The 20,744-nt window shown below is 44.8% G+C and overlaps 1 protein-coding gene across 3 annotated transcripts in view; it reads left to right on the top strand.

Annotated features, from left to right (window-relative positions):
- tead1a (TEA domain family member 1a) overlaps positions 1-20,744 on the top strand; it is a 356,877-nt gene that overhangs the window by 243,671 nt on the left and 92,462 nt on the right. For all 3 annotated transcript variants that reach the window (XM_072466178.1, XM_072466177.1, XM_072466179.1), the window contains exon 4: positions 17,578-17,642. In XM_072466178.1, coding sequence (XP_072322279.1) covers positions 17,578-17,642 — 65 coding nt within the window. The remainder of the gene's footprint in view (positions 1-17,577; positions 17,643-20,744) is intronic.

Consider the following 20,744-nt stretch of genomic DNA (forward strand, 5'->3'; position numbering starts at 1 on the left):
ATATGAATGACCCGAGATGTCCTGGAGAATATCAATTGCACTCGAGCGTTCCCTTCAACAGCCCAATACTTGGGTTTATGAAATTGCGCTCAATACAAATCCAATTTAGTGTCTTCCTCACACTGTGAAAGGAATTCAATGGCTGAATCCTGATGGTGGCTACAATAAGAGCATTCTATTGTTTAAAGAAAATGTTGCCATTGCACTAAAAGCCTTGAATAATGTCTGACACTTTTCCAGATATGTGTTGTGTTTCTAATAATGTAAAGACTTGAGTAGCTGGGATTGTTTTCATTAGAGCAGAGGAAATTAAGGAGACACCATTTCCAGTTGCTTAAATGTTGGTGACCAGTGGACACAGATTTATGTTAATTAAGCAAAAGTAGTAGAGGTGACAGGAGGAAACTATTTTTGGTTTATGCAGCGAGCTGTTGTAATCTGTAATGCACTGCTGAAAGGTTGATGGGAGCAGATTCAGTAGTAACTTTAAACAGGGAATTGGATAAATAGTTGAAGGGGAAAAAAATACAGGCAAGTGGATGTTTCAGTGAGGAGCGAATGGGGCAGTGTAACTGATTGGATCACTCTCGCAAAGAGCCTGTCCAGGTTCAATGGGTCAAATCATCTCCTGTGCTGCGTCATTCCATCGAATGTAAAGCATAGAAACGGGCGACACGATGGCACAGTGACTAGCACTGCTGCCTCAGCGCCAGGGACCCTGTTCGATTCCGGCCTTGGGTGACTCTGGAATTTGCACATTCTCCCTGTGTCTTTGTGGGTTTTCTCCGGGTGCTCTGGTTTCCTCCCACAGACCAAAGATGTGCAGGTTAGGTAGATCGGCCATGATAAATTGCCCCTTAGTGTCGTGATCAATTCTGGGGTTATGGGCATAAGGCGGGGGAGTGAGCCTAGGTAGAGTGCTCTTTCGGAGGGTCGGTATATTCGATGGGCTGAATGCTCCTGAACTGGAGGGATTCCATGAAAAGGCCTTTCATCTCAATAGGTCTAAGCCAGTGTTTATGCTCCACACAAGCCCCCTCCCACCCCTCTTCATTTCTCATGTCAGCATATCATGTTATCCCTTTCTCCCTCAGCTGTTTACCTAGCTGCCCCTTAAATTCTTCTATGCTGTTCTCAACTACTTCCTGTGGTAGAAAGTGCCTGCCTCCCATAACCCTCGAGTCTCTTGTAGATCAAAATTCTGTCCAGCTCTATATCCAATGACTATGTCCACCGCTTGCTGGGTTAGTGAATTGCAAAGATTAATCATCCTCGGAAAAGAAATCCTTCTTATCTCCATCTTAAACAGGAGACCTCTTATTCTGGAACGGGAATTGAACCCGCACTGCTGGCATTGTTCTGCATTACAAGCCACCTGTTTAGCCCACTGTGCTAAACCACCCCCATACTTCAGAATGAAGTATAATGTAAGTTCCTGCCTCTCTCACTTCTTTCAGACTGGAAGAGTAATTGAAATGTAAAACACACAGGGTTGTTGGTGACTAATAATTGGAAGAACGTGCAAGTCAGCACAAGCAAATCATCTCCATATCCTTTCAAGCTTTGGACTCATACCACTCTTAACAGCTGTTTGTGGATAATTAATGTCCTTTGACACTTGGGTGTTCTTTCCCCCCCCCCCAAAAAAAAAAACCCTGGTAATTGAGAGCCTGCAAATGACCCTGCGAAGGTCCTCACAAATTAATTGAAAATCTCCTTTGTCAATGTGCAAGGTGTGTGGGTACAATGTAGTCTGGATAAGGGGACATCTTTTGGCAAAGTTGCTTTTCTGGAGCAACTCTTTCATATCTGGTCACAAGACTGTTGATTTGAATCCAGCCCCGGGGACAGTCCCAATGCAGTGCTGGAAGTGTGCTGCACTGACAGAGGGTACCGTCTTTGTTTTTTTACTTGAGGGGTTAATCCAAGGCTCAACCTACCTCCTGGGTGGGATGCAAAAGATCCCATGTTAACTACTTTGAAGGAGAGCAGGGGTGTTACAATCATGGCATCATGGGGCGCACGGTGGCACAGTGGTTAGCCCTGCTGCCTCATGGCCCAAGGATCCGGGTTCGAGCCCGACCCCAGGTCACTGTCCATGTGGAGTTTACACATTCACCTCGTGTTTGCGTGGGTCTCACCCCACAACCCAAAAGATGTGCAGGATAGGTGGATTGGCCATGCTAAATTGCCCCATAATTGGAAAAAACAAAAATTGGGGACTCTAAATTTTTTTTAAAAATGAATCATAGAATCTCTACAGTGCAGAAGGAGGCCATTTGGCCCATCCAAGTCTGCACCGACCCTTGAAAATAGTGTCCTACCTAGTCCCACACCCCAACCCTATCCCCGTAACCCACCTAATCTTTTGGATAATAAGGGGAAATTTAGCTTGGCCAATCCATCCAACCTGCACATCTTTGGACTGTGGGACGAAACCGGAGCACCCGGAGGAATCCAATGCAGACACTGGGAGAACGTGCAAACTCCACACAGTCATCTGAGAACGGAATTGAACCCAGGTCCCAAGCACTGTGAGGCAGCAGTGCTAACCACTGTGCCACCCTGATGCCATGTTCTCCCTAATGTCCTGGCTAATGGGTATTCCCAAATCCATACCAGAAATCTAAATATCTGATCATTTAACCTGTTATTGTTTGTGGGAGCTTGCAATCCATTACTTAGCTGCTGTGTTTCTTACATTCCCACGGTGACTTCAGAGATTGGCTGTAAAGCACTGAGACGCCCTGAGATTGGGACAGGTGCTATAGAAGTGCAAGTTTATTTCTTTTTGAGAATACAAAGGTGAACTTTACTGTTGAATTTATAATATTTAGTATTGAAGGAGCAGCATCCTTTAATTGACATTGGCAGTAAAGCTAATAATACTGTGCTTCTGCCACCAACAATCTTCCAATTAAAAATGTATAATTAAAACTCTCAGATTTTAATTTGTTAGACTTTAAAAAAAAAAAAGCAAATCTGCAATTTGTGGCGAGGCTGCAACAAAAGTATTCCTTTTTCTCTCTGCAAATTGCAATGCTCAGCAAACAAGATCTGGTGAGAAGACTAGACTGTCTGGAGTAGGTGTGCACTATTAAAGTACGTCAAAGTGATGCGGCGATAGCACCACCTCGGATAAAAAAGGTTGGAGGTTTTCCTGAAGTTATACAAAGTCCCGGTTGCACCACAGATGGAGTATTGTGCTCAGTTTCCACCACCAGATGTTGGAAATGATGTGGAGATGCCGGCGTTGGACTGGGGTGAGCACAGTACGAAGTCTTACAACACCAGGTTAAAGTCCAACAGGTTTGTTTCGATGTCACTAGCTTTCGGAGCGCTGCTCCTTCCTCAGGTGAATGAAGAAATCTGTTCCAGAAACACATATATAGACACATTCAAAGATGCCAAACAATGCTTGGAATGCGAGCATTAGCAGGTGATTAAATCTTTACAGATCCAGAGATGGGGTAACCCCAGGTTAAAGAGGTGTGAATTGTACCAAGCCAGGACAGTTGGTAGGATTTCGCAGGCCAGATGGTGGGGGATGAATGTAATGCAACATGAATCCCAGGTCCCGGTTGAGGCCGCACTCATGTGTGCGGAACTTGGCTATAAGTTTCTGCTCGGCGATTCTGCGTTGTCGCGGGTCCTGAAGGCCGCCTTGGAGAACGCTTACCCGGAGATCAGAGGCTGAATGCCCTTGACTGCTGAAGTGTTCCCCGACTGGAAGGGAACATTCCTGCCTGGTGATTGTTGCGCGATGTCCGTTCATTTGATGGTTCATTTGAACGGACATCGCGCAACAATCACCAGGCAGGAATGTTCCCTTCCAGTCGGGGAACACTTCAGCAGTCAAGGGCATTCAGCCTCTGATCTCCGGGTAAGCGTTCTCCAAGGCGGCCTTCAGGACCCGCGACACGCAGAATCGCCGAGCAGAAACTTATAGCCAAGTTCCGCACACATGAGTGCGGCCTCAACCGGGACCTGGGATTCATGTCGCATTACATTCATCCCCCACCATCTGGCCTGCGAAATCCTACCAACTGTCCTGGCTTGGTACAATTCACACCTCTTTAACCTGGGGTTACCCCATCTCTGGATCTGTAAAGATTTAGTCACCTGCTAATGCTCGCATTCCAAGCATTGTTTGGCATCTTTGAATTTGTCTATATATGTGTTTCTGGAACAGATTTCTTCATTCACCTGAGGAAGGAGCAGCGCTCCGAAAGCTAGTGACATCGAAACAAACCTGTTGGACTTTAACCTGGTGCTGTAAGACTTCGTACTAAGATGTTGGAAAGGTTATATAAGGCCTTGGAGGAGTACAGTGCATACCCACTGGAATGCTACCAGGGTTCTACCAGTTAGATTATGAAGAAAGTTTCATGGACTAGACTTGTTTCGGGATTATTTGATCGAGTTTTTTTGAATTTTAAGAGGAATTGACTGGGTAGATATAAATAAGGATTTCCACTGTTTGGATAACCTAGACAAAGGGAGAGTAAACATAACGATTAACCTATCAGTTGTTGTGAAAATCCCAAATGGTTAATTGACGTCCCTTTTGGGAAGGAAGCCTGCCCAGGCTGGGCCAATATATGATTGCAATACCACACCAATATGGTTGACTCTTGACTGCTCTCTAAAATGGCTGAGTGAGACATTCAGTTGCATCAAATCCACTTGGGGAGGGCACAAAATGCTGGCTGGAGAACCATTAAAGTAAAGCTCCTTAAACAGTTGAGACAAAAATCTGGTTGTTTGTGGGAGTTTGCTGTATGTAAATTGGCTGCTGTGTTTCCTTCACAATGCAAGTGACTGCACTTTTAACAAGTGCTTGATTGGCTGATGACATGAAAGGTGCTGTAGATATGTAGGGCGGAATTGAATGGAAATATTTCTAAGTTCATTTGTGATGGGTTTTGTGGGGAGTTTCAAGCCAGCGAGTTCCCCACCACTATCAAATGACACTTAGTCACTTTTTTGGACCCTGGAGATTTTCTCACCGGTTTAGCCCACACTTGGAATTTTTCACACTGGGGAGCAGAACTCCCAAGATGGGGGCCGCCATTTTGAAAGGGTGCCCAGATCTCGAAGTGAGCTTGTGGGTCCCCCACACCCTCCACCCATGGGCATTACCCCATACCCCCACAAGTGAGGACACCCCATTATGGGGCCCCTTTGGGGCCCTCCTCTTCAGCACCTCCCCCCTCCCCTCAGGACCTCCACCCGTCACCCCCGCAACCTCCCAGCAGATCCTACTTAACTAAACTGCACCCCCTCCCTCTTCACCCCCCCCCCTCCCCCCGGAGCCTTCAAACCTGCCCCCAAACTCCTTTCATGAGCATGTCCCCCCTTGGGCCTAGACACTTGGCAGTGTCACCCTGGCATCCAGTCACCTGCTGCCAGTTTGACAGGTGCCTGACTTTGGTATATCCTGCGAAGCCTAAAGGCTGCCGAGAAGCCCACGCCAGGCTTCTCTCAGGATCTACGAGTCGGGCTGCACTCGCTCGATCGCAACCCGGCCGGTTGATTGCATCCGTAAGTTCATTCGTTCTATTTGACTTCTCCAGTTCGGGGATAATGCTTTTAAGGATTTTGAACGAGTCAGGTATATTTTTGAGTTTCGAATGCAGTATTTCTTCAACAGAGTTGAAGAGGATATGTGTGCAGTGACATTTGGTATGACTTCCGGCCATCTGTAAGCAACACCTCTGAAAGCTGAAACACCAGGGCAGGATCATTTAGTCATCTGCAAACAGATCAGATGTCCTTGTGACCGTTTCAATGCAACATTTGCAACACTTAAAAGCCTAAAGTAACTTCAGAGGAAAGCCGATTTTAAAATTTGTTAACTGAGTAAGTGCCTGCCTGTTACAACAACAACTTACATTTATCGTAGCGCCTTTCACATCGTAAAACATGCCATGGAACCTCACAGGAACGATCATCACACAGAGGCTTGGCGCTCAGCCACGTATGGTGATATTAGGACAGGTGACCAAAAATTTGGTCAAAGATATCAGTTTTAAGGATAGTCTCGAAGGAGCAAAGCAAGCTAGAAAGTTGAAGAGGATTGAGAAGTAGATTTAGGGCCTTGGCTGAAGGCGTGTTTGTCAGTAGTGGAGTGATTTTAAAATTGGGGGAATGCAAGAGGCCAAAATATATGGGGTGCAAGTATCTCGGGCTATGGGGCCGGAATCCTCATCCATGCCCCCACACTGGGGATGAATGAGACCATGGAGGGATTTGTAAACTAAGAAGAGAATTTAAATTTTGTGACATCGCTGGAACAGGCATCCATGTCGGGCAGCGAGCACAGGAATGATGGTGAATTGGCCTTTGTATGAGTAAGGGCAGCAGAGCTTAGGACGAGTTCAGGTTTTCAGTTGGTGGAAGATGGGAGGCGCAGGACGATAGCATTGGAATAGTCAAGTTTAGTAGCAGAGGCATGGACGAAGATTCCGGCAATGCATGAGGCGAAGTAGAAGCAAACTGGGGTAATGTTACAGAGGTGGAAATAAGTGGACTTGGTGATGTGCGGATAAGTGGTTTGAAGCTCATTTGAAAATATGACACCCAAGGTTAGCACAAGGAGTGCATTTTAAATAAAAAACAAACTACTGGAAAATACTCCACTTCAATGCAGCATCTGTGGAGTGAATAATTGTGTTAATGTTTCAGGCCCATGGTCTTTCATCAGAATTGGGAGAACTTAAGTGGTTAAATAGTTTTTCGGCACTGCACAGCCATGAAAGGGATCAGGGTGGAAATGAAAGAATATCGGGGAATGGTAATGAGACAAGTAAAGGAACAAATGCTGGATCCAGAGGCAGTTCCTTCGCTGTCCTCCACGTCAAAATCCTGCAACTCCCCCCACAGTCCCCTCCCTCGACCATGAGCACTGGCTGCAGCTGTCCAAGAAAGCAGCTCACCGCTGCCTTCCCAAGGGTAATTAGGGATGGGCAATACATGCTGAGCTTGCCATTGACATTCGCATCCAGTAGTGAAATAGGTGAAAATGTTACTTTATACAAGAAAATGTATTTAAATAAATTGTTAAATATTGTTCTCTTGTTATCTGTGGGCTCATACTCCAGTTACATCGCAGTAAACCTGCAGCCATCGTAATGCGAAACAAACACGTTTTCCCAGTTCCATAGCGGAAATCAGTAAGATTTAATGAGTTCCAATGGCATTGCTCACAGTTCGTGGTATCTTGGACTGTTTCACCCTGGCAGAAAAGTTATACCATGTAACGTCCAGCCGAGTATTCTGCTACTGAGGAGGAACTGCACCCCTGTCCCTTTAACACCCTAATATAACCATACCAAATCAGCAAGATATTGGGACTTGGAGGATTTAAATTATGAGGAGCGGTTATATAAACTTCGAGAAGTGTTCTGATTGAAGTTAAAATGTCAAAGAGATCTGATAGGATAGGGGCAGAGAAACTGTTTTCTGCGGTAAGAGAGCCCAGCACAAGTAACCTTGAAATTAGAGCTCGACCATTTACGGGCCATGTAGAAAACTCTTTGTCGCACAAAGAATGGTGGAAATCTGGAACTCTTACTCCCATCTGTGGTTACCAGGGGTTAGTTGGAGCTTTCAGCACTGAGATTGATAGAATTGGATAGTTATCAGAGGATATGGAGTCAAGACAACTGAATAGTTAAGATACAGATCAGCCGTGATCTAATTAAAGGGAAGAACAGGCTCAAGGAATGGCCTACCACTGTTCCCAATGTTCCCACACCTTAAACTAATGGGGTTTAAACTAATGCAGCAGGGGCATGGGAACCTGGATTGTAGTTTTAGGGTAAGGGAGAATGAGAGTATAGAGGTCAGGAGCACAGATTTGACGTCGCAGGAGGGGGCCAGTGTTCAGGTAGGTGGTTTGAAGTGTGTCTACTTCAATGCCAGGAGTATACGAAACAAGGTAGGGGAACTGGCAGCATGGGTTGGTACCTGGGACTTCGATGTTGTGGCCATTTCGGAGACATGGATAGAGCAGGGACAGGAATGGATGTTGCAGGTTCCGGGGTTTAGGTGTTTTAGTAAGCTCAGAGAAGGAGGCAAAAGAGGGGGAGGTGTGGCGCTGCTAGTCAAGAGCAGTATTACGGTGGCGGAGAGGATGCTAGATGGGGACTCTTCTTCCGAGGTAGTATGGGCTGAAGTTAGAAACAGGAAAGGAGAGGTCACCCTGTTGGGAGTTTTTTTATAGGCCTCCTAATAGTTCTAGGGATGTAGAGGAAAGGATGGCGAAGATGATTCTGGATATGAGCGAAAGTAACAGGGTAGTTATTATGGGAGACTTTAACTTTCCAAATATTGACTGGAAAATATATAGTTCGAGTACAATAGATGGGTCGTTTTTTGTACAGTGTGTGCAGGAGGGTTTCCTGAAACAATATGTTGACAGGCCAACAAGAGGCGAGGCCACGTTGGATTTGGTTTTGGGTAATGAACCAGGCCAGGTGTTGGATTTGGAGGTAGGAGAGCACTTTGGGGACAGTGACCACAATTCGGTGACGTTTACGTTAATGATGGAAAGGGATAAGTATACACCACAGGGCAAGAGTTATAGCTGGGGGAAGGGCAATTATGATGCCATTAGACGTGACTTGGGGGGGATAAGGTGGAGAAGTAGGCTGCAAGTGTTGGGCACACTGGATGAGTGGGGCTTGTTCAAGGATCAGCTACTGCGTGTTCTTGATAAGTATGTACCGGTCAGACAGGGAGGAAGGCGTCGAGCGAGGGAACCGTGGTTTACCAAGGAAGTGGAATCTCTTGTTAAGAGGAAGGAGGAGGCCTATGTGAAGATGAAGTGTGAAGTTTCGGTTGGGGCGATGGATAGTTACAAGGTAGCGAGGAAGGATCTAAAGAGAGAGCTAAGACGAGCAAGGAGGGGACATGAGAAGTATTTGGCAGGAAGGATCAAGGAAAACCCAAAAGCTTTCTATAGGTATGTCAGGAATAAGCGAATGACTAGGGAAAGAGTAGGACCAGTCAAGGACAGGGATGGGAAATTGTGTGTGGAGTCTGAAGAGATAGGCGAGATACTAAATGAATATTTTTTGTCAGTATTCACTCAGGAAAAAGATAATGTTGTGGAGGAGAATGCTGAGCCCCAGGCTAATAGAATAGATGGCATTGAGGTACGTAGGGAAGAGGTGTTGGCAATTCTGGACAGGCTGAAAATAGATAAGTCCCCGGGACCTGATGGGATTTATCCTAGGATTCTCTGGGAGACCAGGGAAGAGATTGCTGGACCTTTGGCTTTGATTTTTATGTCATCATTGGCTACAGGAATAGTGCCAGAGGACTGGAGGACAGCAAATGTGGTCCCTTTGTTCAAAAAGGGGAGCAGAGACAACCCCGGCAACTATAGACCGGTGAGCCTCACGTCTGTAGTGGGTAAAGTCTTGGAGGGGATTATAAGAGACAAGATTTATAATCATCTAGATAGGAATAATATGATCAGGGATAGTCAGCATGGCTTTGTGAAGGGTAGGTCATGCCTCACAAACCTTATTGAGTTCTTTGAGAAGGTGACTGAACAGGTAGACGAGGGTAGAGCAGTTGATGTGGTGTATATGGATTTCAGCAAAGCGTTTGATAAGGTTCCCCACGGTAGGCTATTGCAAAAAATACGGAGGCTGGGGATTGAGGGTGATTTAGAGATGTGGATCAGAAATTGGCTAGCTGAAAGAAGACAGAGGGTGATGGTTGATGGGAAATGTTCAGAATGGAGTACAGTCACAAGTGGAGTACCACAAGGATCTGTTCTGGGGCCGTTGCTGTTTGTCATTTTTATCAATGACCTAGAGGAAGGCGCAGAAGGGTGGGTGAGTAAATTTGCAGACGATACTAAAGTCGGTGGTGTTGTCGATAGTGTGGAAGGATGTAGCAGGTTACAGAGGGATATAGATAAGCTGCAGAGCAGGGCTGAGAGGTGGCAAATGGAGTTTAATGTAGAGAAGTGTGAGGTGATTCACTTTGGAAGGAATAACAGGAATGCGGAATATTTGGCTAATGGTAAAGTTCTTGAAAGTGTGGATGAGCAGAGGGATCTAGGTGTCCATGTACATAGATCCCTGAAAGTTGCCACCCAGGTTGATAGGGTTGTGAAGAAGGCCTATGGAGTGTTGGCCTTTATTGGTAGAGGGATTGAGTTCCGGAGTCGGGAGATCATGTTGCAGCTGTACAGAACTCTGGTACGGCCGCATTTGGAGTATTGCGTACAGTTCTGGTCACCGCATTATAGGAAGGACGTGGAGGCTTTGGAGCGGGTGCAGAGGAGATTTACCAGGATGTTGCCTGGTATGGAGGGAAAATCTTATGAGGAAAGGCTGATGGACTTGAGGTTGTTTTCGTTGGAGAGAAGAAGGTTAAGAGGAGACTTAATAGAGGCATACAAAATGATCAGGGGGTTGGATAGGGTGGACAGTGAGAGCCTTCTCCCGCGGATGGATATGGCTGGCACGAGGGGACATAGCTTTAAACTGAGGGGTAATAGATATAGGACAGAGGTCAGAGGTAGGTTCTTTACGCAAAGAGTAGTGAGGCCGTGGAATGCCCTACCTGCTACAGTAGTGAACTCGCCAACATTGAGGGCATTTAAAAGTTTATTGGATAAACATATGGATGATAATGGCATAGTGTAGGTTAGATGGCTTTTGTTTCGGTGCAACATCGTGGGCCGAAGGGCCTGTACTGCGCTGTATTGTTCTATGTTCTATGTTCATCTGACAGGACCAGATTATCCCCCTATTCTTTTCTTCTTCATGTATTTGTTTAGATTTCTCTTGAATGTAACTTTGCTTTTTGTCTCAGCCACTTCCTGTGGTCGTGAGTTCCATATTGCGCCATTCTCTGGAGTTTCTCTTAAACTCTCAGTTGGAATTTTTAATGACCATCTTATATTTGTGGCCCCCGGTTCTTGTCGTCTCCACAGTGGAAACATCTTCTCTAAATGACGTTTAAACAAATCTGAAGTCAGTAGGAAGTTTAATCTCCGTTTAGGAAGCTGTGCATGCTGGAAGGTGCTTACAAATGTTCCAGCCCTAGGTCATTTTAAAAACCTCTGCCTGAAGTGATTGGACTTGAGCCACACATGACAACTATTGAGGATGGGGAAAGGATGGCAACCAGCCCTGAATAGAGGTCAGTGACGTGGAGGAGAGTGGGTATAGGCTGGTTTATAAATTGAACTGCAGGTACAACTCCCTGAGATCGAGGCACTCCTCCAATCCCTCGCACGTTTGCGATTTCCTTCACTCCTGGTAGCAGAGCTTCAGCTGCCTGGACCCTAAGTTCAGGAATTACCTCTGTAAACATCTCCACTTTTCTCTGCCCTCTTTGACCAAGCTTTTAGGTCCTCTTTCCTAATATTGTCCAATAATGCTCTGTGAAGTACCTTAGGAGTTTGCATTCCTCACCCCTTGGGATTGATGCAGACATTCATTTCAATTTCACCTCCAAGCTCCCCGCCCACCCTAACCAGTTGACATTGACACCACTTTTCCCTGAACAGCTGCTCTTCACAACACCTTTCCCCTCATTCCTTGCACCAACCACCTCGCACAGACAGTGGTTTTCTCCTGCCAGTTCACGCTAATGCTTTTCACTCCTCCCTGCATCTCCTTCCCTTCTAATTTCACACTGGCAGTCTCTGACTCTCACCCCTTGTAGCCCAAGATGACACAATTCTCAAACACCTGCCCACCCCTTCACCTCTAGCTGATGATGTGAGATTTACACTCACGGGCTGCTGCAACTTCCTTTTCTCCCTTTGCCTGGAGAAATGGGCATCTGGGTGGTGGGAATGACGCACAGCTCTCCTTTCCGCTCCCGCAAAACAGCAGTTGGACTTTGATTGCAAGTGGTCTTTCATCCACTTATAGTATGGACATTGAAGGTTCCTACAAGGTTGACAGAAATTTCCACGCCAATGAAGCACATTGCCCTAATTTGGTGCCTATTTCTCATTTAAACCTAAAACTATGCTACGTTGCTCGACTGACATTGGGTTGATGCATTATTTTATCACGAGGTTATTCCTGACCCATGTACTCAATTATATGAATGCCAGACCTTTCTTTTAACTGTAGGCTGTATAAAAGGGCATCCAGCCCCAATTGCAGAGCCTTTCATTTTAACTGGACTTTAAACCGTTGCTTCATCAGAGTAAGAAAATAAAATGAACAAAAAGTAATAAGTTTTTAGTAAAATCTTTGCTTCCTGTTCAACCTTTTCTAAAAAAAATCTCTAATTTATGAAATTTCATGCATGACTTCCACATTTGTTACTAAATGAATGACACCAACTGAATCAGGATGGAAGCATTAGTTACGTATTGGTTGACAGACAAGAAGTAACTTTAATCAAATTTACAGTTGTCGGTCAATGGATGCTCATCTCTGAAACAGGTCACAGGTTCACAGTCCTGTTCCAGAGTCCTGAGTACATACTCCAAGCTGACACTTAAATAGCAGTACTGACGAAGTGCTGCACTGTCGGGCCTACTGTCTTTCACACAAGGTGATAAACCAAAACCCTGTCCGCCCACTCAGGCGGATGTAAAAGATCCTACATGTACTGTTTCAAAGAGCCAGTAGAGTTCTTGCCCAATATTTATTGTGAGGCTGTGGGATCTTGCTGTACACAAATTGGTTGCCACGTTCAAATGCTTTACAACAGTGACTACACTTCATACGTAGTTTATTTGCTGTAAAGTGATAAAGGGCATCCTTGGGTTGTCGGAAATTCTGCAGAAATACAATTTTGTTCCTTCCTTTATTTCCCACTATGCTTCTCTCCCTCACCAAGTTGCCTCAATCCACTTCCATTGGAACATATTGAGTTGAAGGGTTGGAAACAAGTGGTGTCAATGTTGCCTGGTTTAAACGGGGCAGGGATGTGTGGAGGGGAAGCTTTACACAGCAAGGTCACACAGCTGAATGTGGTGGTGTTGACTCGGAGAGGAATATTGGGCTTTGACCCCAGGAAATTTCCCAGGGCCATAAACCCTCATACCCCTGTAAGAGGCAGAATGATTTCATCCAAAAGTACGAAGTCTTACAACACCAGGTTAAAGTCCACCAGGTTTATTTCGATGTCACTAGCTTTCGGAGCGCTGCTCCTTCCTCAGGTGAATGAAGAGGTACGTTCCAGAAACAAATATATAGAAAGATTTCGCAGGCCAGATGGTGGGGGATAAATGTAATGCAACATGAATCCCAGGTCCAAAAGGTGAGAGGCTGAAATTTAAGGCCGCTCCATAACGCTCAGGAGGTTGGAGGGCCAGTGAAGTCACAGGGAGCGATGTTGAATCAGCTTCCTGACTACGTACTGCCATCGGGGCATTTTTTTGATGTGACCAAAATTGCCCACCCCACGGACGTGGGCAGCCAATTTGCATATGTAAAACTCCTATTAAGCTGCATTTTACTGTCCCGTTGGCAAATTTACCCTCTGGCACGTGAGCAGGCCACAAGTGAAATGGAGGGAGGTGGCCCAGCAATAACCTAGGGTAGGTATATCATAGATATCATAGAATTTACAGTGCAGAAGGAGGCCATTCGGCCCATCGAGTCTGCACCGGCTCTTGGAAAGAGCACCCTACCAAGGTCAACACCTCCACCCTATCCCCATAACCCAGTAATCCCACCCAACACTTAAGGGCAATTTTGGACACTAAGGGCAATTTATCATGGCCAATCCACCCAACTTGCACATCTTTGGACTGTGGGAGGAAACCGGAGCACCCGGAGGAAACCCACGCGCACACAGGGAGGATGTGCAGACTCCGCACAGACAGTGACCCAAGCCGGAATCGAACCTGGGACCCTGGAGCTGTGAAGCAATTGTGCTATCCACAAGGCTACCGTGCTGCCCGTGTGGGCGGAGCAGGTTTAAAAAATAATTTAGAGTACCCAATTCATTTTTTCCAATTAAGCGGCAATTTAGCGTGGCCAATCCACCTACCCTGCACATCTTTTGGGTTGTGGGGGCGAAACCCACGCAAACACGGGGAGAATGTGCAAACTCCACATGGACAGTGACCCAGAGCTGGGATCAAACCTGGGACCTCGACGCCGTGAGGCAACAGGGCTAACCCACTGCGCCACCGTGCTGCCCTGGTGGAGCAGGTTTTTAAAGCAAAGTGCAATCTGCAGGTAGAGGAGACAAATAAATCATGTGGCCCCAGAGATTTCCCTGGAGGGGATTCACCCTCCAGTTCTTGCCTCCTCTGAAGTTTTTGATCTTTCCCTACCTGTTAAAGGCAGCAGGCCTCCAGCCTGCCTCAGCAGTGGCCACAGCTCCTGGAGGTGCTACTGAGCTGCCTGCCCACTGTTTCGGCTGGCAGCTATTTAATTGGCTGCGACCTTAAAATTCAGGGGAACGTCCTGCTAGTAGCTACCCATGTGTGCCGCAAAACACGTTTGCTTCTGATTACAGGCCGACCATCCAATTACTAAAACGCTACCCAGCATCTCTGACAGTGTAGCACTCCTCAGTATATCTCTAGGGGTGTCAGCCTGGATTATGAGAGACTTCAGGGCACAAAGTAATAACTCAGAAGCATAAATTCTGCCAACTGAGCTCACAGCTCAGGCACTTGAAAGCTTTTTTCTCAAACTCAGCCAAAGATATAACGTAGGAATAATGCTTCCAGGAATTTGGCTTTCGGTTGTTCGGCTGGTACTTGTGTTTCAGTAATCCAAGTGGTTCCTTTTTAATATGCTTCCATTTTGTTATGCAGCAAGTAAATAATTTACAGTATTTGGGAGGGTGGAGGCAAGAGTGAAAAAGAGTGGTGGGTGGGGGGCGAGGGTTACTCAGTTAAATATTTGGGCTTTGTAGATCAGTTACATGTTACCATGGATTAGATTGTTTGGAATGACTGTGATAGGGCATTTAAAGGCCTCTATTATTGTCTGCAAACTCAATGGTAACAGGTAGAGTACTGCCACCTAGTGCAGTGACCAGCATGGTCCATGTTCTAATTGCTAACAGCACCCCCCCCCCCCCCCCCCCCCAACTACAAAACCCCATTGCAAAGAGGAACAATCAGGGAGAATCCCCCGGTTTATGCTCATGCACCTCCCAAGTGGCCCACTGGAGGGCAGTGTCACTGGAGACTTGAAGTCAGTCCCAAGCCTGCCCTCAACTGGAGAAAATACAGAATGGTAGGAGGGAAGATACAGAACCTGAACTATATCGTTGGCTTACAACAAAGCCTGCCATTACTTGTATAAAATCTGATTCAGTGTTACTTGCACTGGTTTGCAATTCGACAACTCTCTATCTTAAAAATCCCAACATGGTTTTCAAATCCCTCCGTGGCCTTGCCCATCCCTACCTTGTCTTCTCCTCCGGCCCCACAACTCATGAGATATTGGCCTGTCTCCAGTTCTGAACATCCCCAGTTTTAAATACTCCACTAAAGACAGCCCTGCTGTCAGGTGCCTGGCCTTTATGCTCTGGAATTCTCCCCCCATAACTTGTGACTCTCTTTCCTGAAGACATTCCTTAATACCTGCTTTGGACAAATCTATGCTCATCTGACTTAATAATTTGGTTCAGTGTCAGATTCTGTTTGAGAGTCCCTTCTGTGAAATGCCTTGAGATGTTTACTGTGGCCTAAATTCAGTGAATTGTGGCTCACCGATTCAGGCTCAGTCCAAAGCATCACATTATCCTGAACCTGAAATCCAAGCTCCTTTACGACAGATTATTAAATTCCCTTCTTTCATTAATCCTTAGTTGCGGCCTAGAAATTTCCCTTCCTGAGTTACACTCAGTGTAACTGTAGCGGCAACAGAGACTGGAGGAATTGAGTTGTTACAATTTGAAACGCACAAGCCTGTAAGTGTGGTTGAAGCAGGTTTCCAAATTGAGCACGATATAGATATCAGAAAGGAAACAACATTTGCAGGACTTCAGGGAAAGAATATAGGGAGTGAGATCCATTGGGTAGCTCTTTCAAAGAGCTCGCACAGGAATGATGGGCCAAATGATTAGCTTGTGTGCTGTATTATTCTATGATGTGGAGATGCCGACGTTGGACTGGGGTGAGCACAGTCAGAAGTCTTACAACACCAGGTTAAAGTCCAACAGGTTTGTTTCGATATCACTAGCTTTCGGAGCGCTGCTCCTTCCTCACCTGAGGAAGGAGCAGCGCTCCGAAAGCTAGTGATATAAAAAAACCTGTTGGACTTTAACCTGGTGTTGTAAGACTTCTTACTGTATTATTCTATGATATTGCAAAGTGGTTACAGTGGGTTTCGGAACAAAGCACGAGAATAAGTTCACGCTGAGATTCTGGATTTGCAGCAGCCTTAATCCCCAACCGCTTTAGGACATTCTGAGGTCACAAGGAATGCGACATAAATCCCACATTATTGGTTTTATTGCAGCGCCAATGCTTCGGACATTGTTGGAAGTTTTATTTTGAGTACTTTATTGTATAAATATGCATCTGATTCTGCTTCGTGGGGGAAATACATAAGTTACAACCGATCAACACAATTCCCTTCTGTAAAATTATTTGAAATGTGTGCTTTCTTCCCCTCCCACTCAGAAATCTTTGCCTGTATTTCCCCCCCCCCCCCCCGATCAGTAAATTTAAAACCAAATAAAAGCAAGTATCCGTTTGTGTGGATGCATTTTAAGTAGAAGTTAAATATGCACGAGGAGAATAGAAAGGTGTATCAATGTGGTCAGATGAAGTTAGGGATGGGAGAAGGCTTGTATGATGCTACACACTGACGTGGACCGGTTGGACCAAATTAGGGCAGCACGGTAGCATTGTGGATAGCACAATTGCTTCACAGCTCCAGGGTCCCAGGTTTGATTCCCGGCTTGGGTCACTGTCTGTGCGGAGTCTGCACATTCTCCCCGTGTGTGCGTGGGTTTCCTCCGGGTGCTCCGGTTTCCTCCCACAGTCCAAAGATGTGCAGGTTAGGTGGATTGGCCATGCTAAATTGCCCTTCGTGTCCAAAATCGCTCTTAGTGTTGGGTGGGGTTACTGGGTTATGGGGATAGGGTGGAGGTGTGGACCTTGGGTAGGGTGCTCTTTCCAAGAGCTGGTGCAGACTCGATGGGCCGAATGGCCTCCTTCTGTAAATTTTATGATCTATGAAATTACCTGTTTCTGTGATGTAAAATTCTGTGTAATGCTCAGTTAGGTATTCTGTGCTGGAATATATAACAAATTTCTTTTTCAGCTCCAGATTAAATCTGTTTGCCACATTTAATTCCAACAGCTCTATCGCTATGAAGAGTGTGCATATATAATGCATCATAATAAAAGGAATAGGAGCAGGCCATTTTAACCCCCCTCTCATCTGCTCTGCTGTTCAACAAGATCATGGCTCATCTTCAACGTCAACTGCACCTATATCTCTTGATTCGCTTAATACCGGAAAATCCATTGAGTTCTGACTTGATTGTACTCGATGACTGAGCAAATAAACTAACAAAACTTTCTTTACATTTGTGGAATGAAAGTCACCTTTCTTTTGCAAAGATTTGTAGTTCTAATTGGGTACGCTTGTCTTTCTGCAGGTCGGAATGAATTGATAGCCAGGTACATCAAGTTAAGGACAGGGAAGACACGAACTAGGAAGCAGGTAAAATAGATCGTTGGGCTTATGTGCATGTTGGAGACTATTGGGGTAGGTGTCACTCGTGTTGGCCGAGTTGGCTCCATTGAGTTGTTGTATGCCACAAGCTTGCTCTGTTTAATTTTGTACTTTGCTGTCATCACTGCAGTTACATTCACAAAAACAAACTGTTCGTTGCTATTATCCTTGAACATTTTGTCAATTATTCATTAGTAGTTTCAGGAATTAGCAGCTCTGATTTTTAAATGAACATTGAAGCAACTAAAATATGTGTGTGTTTTTTGAATTTGAATATACTGGTACACAGTTACCAAGTGGGAATACACATGTCATGGTTTAGAAAAAGGGTGGGGGGGGGCACCTGAAGTGATGAGGAAGAGGAGAATGGATAGAGTGCATGGAGATAAACTATTTCTACTGATTGGGGAGTCTAGGACAAGGGAACATGGTCTAAAATTCAGAACCAAAGCTTTCAGGTTTCAAATTGGGAAACACTTCTACATGCAAAAGGTGTTCAGAGTTTGGAACTCTCTCCTGTAAACAGCAGTTGCTGCTGGGTCAAGTATTAATTTTATATCTGAGGTTTATAGATTTGTATTAATCACATGAATTAACAGATATAGGGCAAAGGCAGGTATACAGAGGCAGGTGTGTGTGCATGTCTGTGTGTGTTTTTTTGCGTCTGTGTGTGCGCGCACTCCATTTAATTTTTGGAATATTTGGCAAAATATGCTGACAAGCATGCTCCTCGAATAAAGTGTTCAGTAGCCCTGTCATTATAAGAATTATTTTAAATATTTTCTTCATCCCAGGGAAACTCCAAAGTGAAGGACTGAGATTCAACACAAAGGGGCCATCTTAACCACCCTAGAATGCGGTGTTTAATTAGCCCTTCAATGATTCCAACATTGTCATCTTCTATCCAGAAGTCTATTTTATGCACTGAAATACAGATTTTTGCTTCTAATTTGAGATTAACTGCTCAAGACTGGGATTGATAGATTTTTATTAAGTAAGGTATATATGGCATTAAGTTGGGTAAATGGACCTGAGGTACAGATGAGTACTGATCTGCCACATTGAGTGGCAGAACAAGCTGAAGGGACTGAATGGCCTCCTCCTATCGCTATGTAATCCAGTGCTGAAACTTTGTCTTGCTCTCATCACTTTTTAAAGGTTTAGTACAGATAAACTGATTTAAAAATGAGTTGAGGATGGAAATGTCCTTTAGAATCGTTGAATTGGATAATTGATCATCTTAAAATTTGGATCAGTAGAAAATCAAATCAAATCAATTGTGTCTCAGGACTCCATTTGTAATTTGTGACATTGCAATTAATACTTATTCACATTGAATATTTCCCCATTGATCAGGCCCTAGTCACAATTCAGTCCTTTATTAGTAAGTAAATCCCATTATGTTAACCCCATCGAAATCTTTACCAATGACATTGACGATTGGTAAATTTGAACTACCCTGCCTTTGGTAGATCATTTGAATGCAAATGTTTTATCTTCTAGGTCCCTGCACTTTGGTTCTGCATCAGTTTTATATGAACAATCACGGAACAGATAAAGAGCCTCTGGCCTATCCAGAGCGTGCCACGCAATATTAATAACCTCCTTATCTCATGATAAATTCACATTATAGTTCACCCAAAAAGTATTCACAGGTATTGTGAACTGTGAAGAAGATCGTGATAGACTTTAAGAGCATGTAAACAGGCATGAACAAAGATAAGGCAGATGACATTTAATGCAGAGAAGTGTATTTTATAGGAAGAATCAGGAAAAACAATATAAAATAAATGTTTAAATTAATGATATGCAGGAGCAGAGGGAATGGGATTTATGTGAACCCAAGGTGGTAGAACTTTTCGAGGTAACAGTTTAAAAAAAAGATTTTTCCAATTAAGGGGCAATTTAGCGTGGCCAATCCACCTACCCTGCACATCTTTGGGTTGTGGGGGTGAGACTCACACAGACACTGGGAGAATGTGCAAACTCCACATGGGCAGTGACCCAGGGCCAGGAACGAATCCAGGATCCTCAGTGTCCTGAGGCAGCAGTGCTGACCACCATGCCACCCCATTGCGGTAACAGTTAATAAAGAATCGTGGGCTTTATAATAGAGGCAGAGAGTTCAGAAGCAAGAAAGTTCAGAGAAAACTTTATAAAGTACTGGATCAACCTCAACAACTGAAGTGCAGTATTGCAACCAATTCTGGGCACCACACTTTAAGAAGGATATGAAGGCATTGTAGAGGGTGCAGAAAATATTTAAGAGAATTGTCCCAAGGATGAGAGGCTTCAATTATGAGTATAGATTGGAGAAACTTGGGCTGTTCTCTTCAGAGAAGAGAAAGTTGAGAACAGATTTTGTACACTTTTTCAAAGTTAATGAGTGTCTGCAGAGTAGCTGGAGGGAGGCTATTCTCATTGGAGAGAGATCTAGAATCTGAGGGCACCGATTTAAGATGCTGGGTCAATTAACTGAAGAGAATACATTTGTGAGACTATGAGGAAAAGGCCAGGGGAGTGGACATGCTGATTTGCTCTTGCAGAGACCAGCACAGACATGAAGGACTGAATGGCCCCTTTTGTGCTGTAACCAATCTATGATTCTATAATTCAGCATCTCATTAACCTCAATCAGATTGCCTCTAAGTCTGCAGCTCTCTGATGTGTAGAGTCACAACTCTTTAAGCCTGTCTTGACGACTAAGATGCTGTATACTGGGAATTAGTCTAGTGTGGCACTGCCTTCCGCCCTTTGCGGAGTCTCGGTACCATTCAGGATTGCTGCAGATCATTCTCGAGTTTCTATTTAAGACTGAGTACTTGGATTAGAATTATACTTTTATAAACTAACTCACATTGCATCAATTAATTGATTGGGAACTGCTTCATTTCGATTCTATACAAGCAGCTTAAGACAGGTCTTGATTTCAGAATTTGCATGCCTTTTTCTTGTTTCATTGCACAATTTGCAGCCTTATTGAACCTGATAGTATGCCTCCTATTTTTCTCATTGAAATCTGGTCTGCTGACAAGCTGTGGTTTTATTTATTTTTAATCCCTGCATGATATTCTGCATTACTCACTCTGA

The sequence above is a fragment of the Scyliorhinus torazame genome, chromosome 10 (genome assembly GCF_047496885.1).
Source record: "Scyliorhinus torazame isolate Kashiwa2021f chromosome 10, sScyTor2.1, whole genome shotgun sequence".
In the NCBI taxonomy this organism is placed as follows: Eukaryota; Metazoa; Chordata; class Chondrichthyes; order Carcharhiniformes; family Scyliorhinidae; genus Scyliorhinus; species Scyliorhinus torazame.